The sequence below is a fragment of the Aplysia californica genome, unplaced genomic scaffold (genome assembly GCF_000002075.1).
Source record: "Aplysia californica isolate F4 #8 unplaced genomic scaffold, AplCal3.0 scaffold00275, whole genome shotgun sequence".
Lineage (NCBI taxonomy): Eukaryota > Metazoa > Mollusca > Gastropoda > Aplysiida > Aplysiidae > Aplysia > Aplysia californica.
In genome coordinates, this window is record NW_004797545.1 from 676326 (window position 1) to 679178 (window position 2853).

The 2853-nt window shown below is 41.6% G+C and overlaps 1 protein-coding gene and 1 long non-coding RNA gene across 2 annotated transcripts in view; both read left to right on the forward strand.

The window, feature by feature from the left end:
* Positions 1 to 1827, forward strand: part of LOC101857344 — a 14081-nt gene extending 12254 nt beyond the window's left edge. The window contains exons 2-3 of the long non-coding RNA XR_220606.3: positions 827 to 900; positions 1605 to 1827. This is a non-coding gene — a long non-coding RNA (uncharacterized LOC101857344). The remainder of the gene's footprint in view (positions 1 to 826; positions 901 to 1604) is intronic.
* Positions 1828 to 2712: 885 nt separating this feature from the next.
* Positions 2713 to 2853, forward strand: part of LOC101858638 (contactin) — a gene marked incomplete in the record, with an annotated part of 71633 nt that continues 71492 nt past the window's right edge. Inside the window, 1 exon segment of the mRNA XM_035970500.1 lies at positions 2713 to 2774. Coding sequence (XP_035826393.1) covers positions 2713 to 2774 — 62 coding nt within the window.

A 2853-nucleotide genomic window follows, 5' to 3' on the forward strand; every position in this document is an offset into this window, starting at 1 on the left:
AGAGAGAGAGAGAGAGAGAGAGAGACGTACGCGCTAATGTTTCGTTATTCTTGAAAGAGCATGTTCGATTTCAGAGTGGGTAAGATAATTATAAAATAAAAATATGTTATTGAGTATACCAGACCTCAGTCTATCTGTTGAGATGCTTTATCCCACTCAACTGTCCCAGATAAGTCGAAGCAGCCCACCTCCTAAAAAGTGTAAATTGTATTGATGGGGACGTAACACATCTTCTTCTTCTTCTATCCCGTGGTTGGGGCAACCGTGGGGGCACCACTGCATCTGAAAACCAGCTCTCGCCTTTTCTCTTTGTCCTCTGCTTTCATGAGATTGTCATCCATCGTCTTTCCTGTCCACTCTGTGATGTTGTCCTCCCATATCCTTCTCTGCCTTCCTCTCTTTCCCTTTCCTTGCATGGTTCCTTGTAGGATTGTTTTGGCAAGTCCTGTGGATCTTGTGACATGCCCATACCATTTTAATGTTCGTCTCTTCACTGTGGTCAGTAGATCTTATGTTGCCCCATTGCGTTTGTAATTCTGTTTCGTATCTCAGCATTTGAAATGCGAAACCCATACACGTAAACCATACTCAGAGATCAAAATATGTAGACCCTTGTGGCGACTAACCTTAAGATCAAATTGTTAAGGTGTGTTGGTGTTATGTGCAGTACGAGAGTCATGAGTGAAAGTTCAGTGCAAGTTTCCAAGCTGTTCGAGTGGAAGGTACGAAAGTCATGTCTCGTCCTGGAATGCCTTGTGTGTGTGTGTTTCTCTTCATGCTACACCCTCATTGTTTAAACTAATGTTTGTTGTTTTCCTCCCCCTAGGCCAGTGATTCTTAGCGTACTGTCTTCAGTGACGTTTACAATAGTTGCAACGCAGAATGCATCGTTCTCTCAAGGTATGTTAATGTTCTTGTATAGCCATCTGTGTTTATCTCTTCTTGTCGGTTTGTCAGTAATATTAGTGTATTATTTTTATACATTATAATTCTGTCTCTCCATTATCCAATGAATCTATCCATCCATCCATCCATCCATCCATCCATCCATCCATCCATCCATCCATCCATCCATCCATCCATCCATCCATCCATCTATCTATCTATCTATCCATCCATCTATCTATCTATCTATCTATCTATCTATCTATCTATCTATCTATCTATCTATCTATCTATCTATCTATCTATCTATCTCGCCTTCCTCTAGCTCTTTCTTTTTTTCTTTTGCTATATCTCCCTTCAGCTCTGTTTTTGATGTTGTTGTTGTTGCTGCTGCTGTTGTTTTTGTTGTTGTTTCTGTTATTGTTGTTGTTGTTGTTGTGGTTGTGGTGGTGGCAGGGGTGGTGTGGATGGTAGTAGTTTATTGTTGTTAGTGATGGTAACGATGGTGGTAGTAGTAGTATTGTTGTTAGTGGTGTGGTGGTGGTGGTGGTGGTGGTGGTATTTCCATTGTCTTTGTTGTTTATATTATTGTGGTTGTACCGGTAATATTGTTGTTGTCGTTGATTTTTCTTGTTGTTTTTCCTGTGTTCTTTTAGTACCACTCTCAAAATGAATTACAAGTTGAATTTAAACCAGGGTCTCGCCACTTTGTTTTCTAGGCTGTCCATCCCATTGGTACAAATATGCAGGTAGCTGCTTCTTGTTTGAGGGAGATCGACCACAAACGTATGAAAATGCCCGTCTGCATTGTGCGGTAAGGAATTTGTCTTGTACTTTAAAATATTCTTATCTAAGATTACAAAATGAAATTCCTATCTAGAGGACTTCTACAGACTTCAACATAAGTTAAGGACCACTTGCAAACACTCTGAGTGGTCTTCTTGGGTCGACCTGCACATTGGCGTTCTTGGACTGATCCAGTGACTTGATGGGGCTGCCTCAAGCGGACAATGACAGAGTGTGACACTGCAAGCCTTCTGGCAACTTCTCGGGCTCTAACTCCATCCTGCAGCCATGCCGCCTTAGCTCTGGCATGATCAAAAAGTCTCTCAGCCTTTGTCTCAGTGGCATGTTGATGCAGTACTGGATTTTGCGCAAACGGCGGCTTATATTGCCATCAAAGCATCGTGCACCAGAAATTTTAACCAAGGAATTACCGTGGTGTGTCACACAAGTCGATAAAAACAGCAAATTTGGCCAAAATTCCACGAGGATCTTCGTGCTGCACGTGGTGGTTTCTCCCCTTCAGGAAACTTTTCAGTACGCATTGGTAACCCATTAACACTTTCAGATAAAAAAAAAAAAGAAACATTCCTTGATGTCTTTTTTCTGAATTTTAAAAAATCAAGGTGGTCCGTCAAGGTGGTCTTTAACTTATGTTAAAGTCTGTATGTATATATTATGTTTTGCACTAACGTCTTAAAAGTCGTTTCTTTATTTTTAACTACATGTATTTACTTACTTGAGGGGTGTTCGCAGTTATCAGACCTAAGTGCATTGTAAGTGCCGTAAAACTGTTACTTAAACGGAGGGGTTTGTAATTGACAGATTTGAAGGTGGAGGTGGCAAAGGCCTGTTACAAGAACGACTTGTCATCTGTTGGGTGAAAACTAACCTATCTCACGCCACGACGGTCTAAACCCGGCTCACGTTCCCCGTTAATGGGCGGACAAGGAAGAAATGTTTTTGTACAAAAAGGTAGATCAGAGGATTAAATAACATGTCGACCTCCTCGTTTAAAAATAATTTTAAAGTTTCTTATTGCGCATGACGTGGAAGCGACCCGCTGGTGGCCCAAGGAGTGTGGAGATCCTGGGAGCCCGTGCCAGGTCAAGTCAGTTCCGAATGGAAGAAGGGCTGGCATTTTTTTTTTTGGACAAGAGAGCAACGTACAAGAAAAAGGTGTCC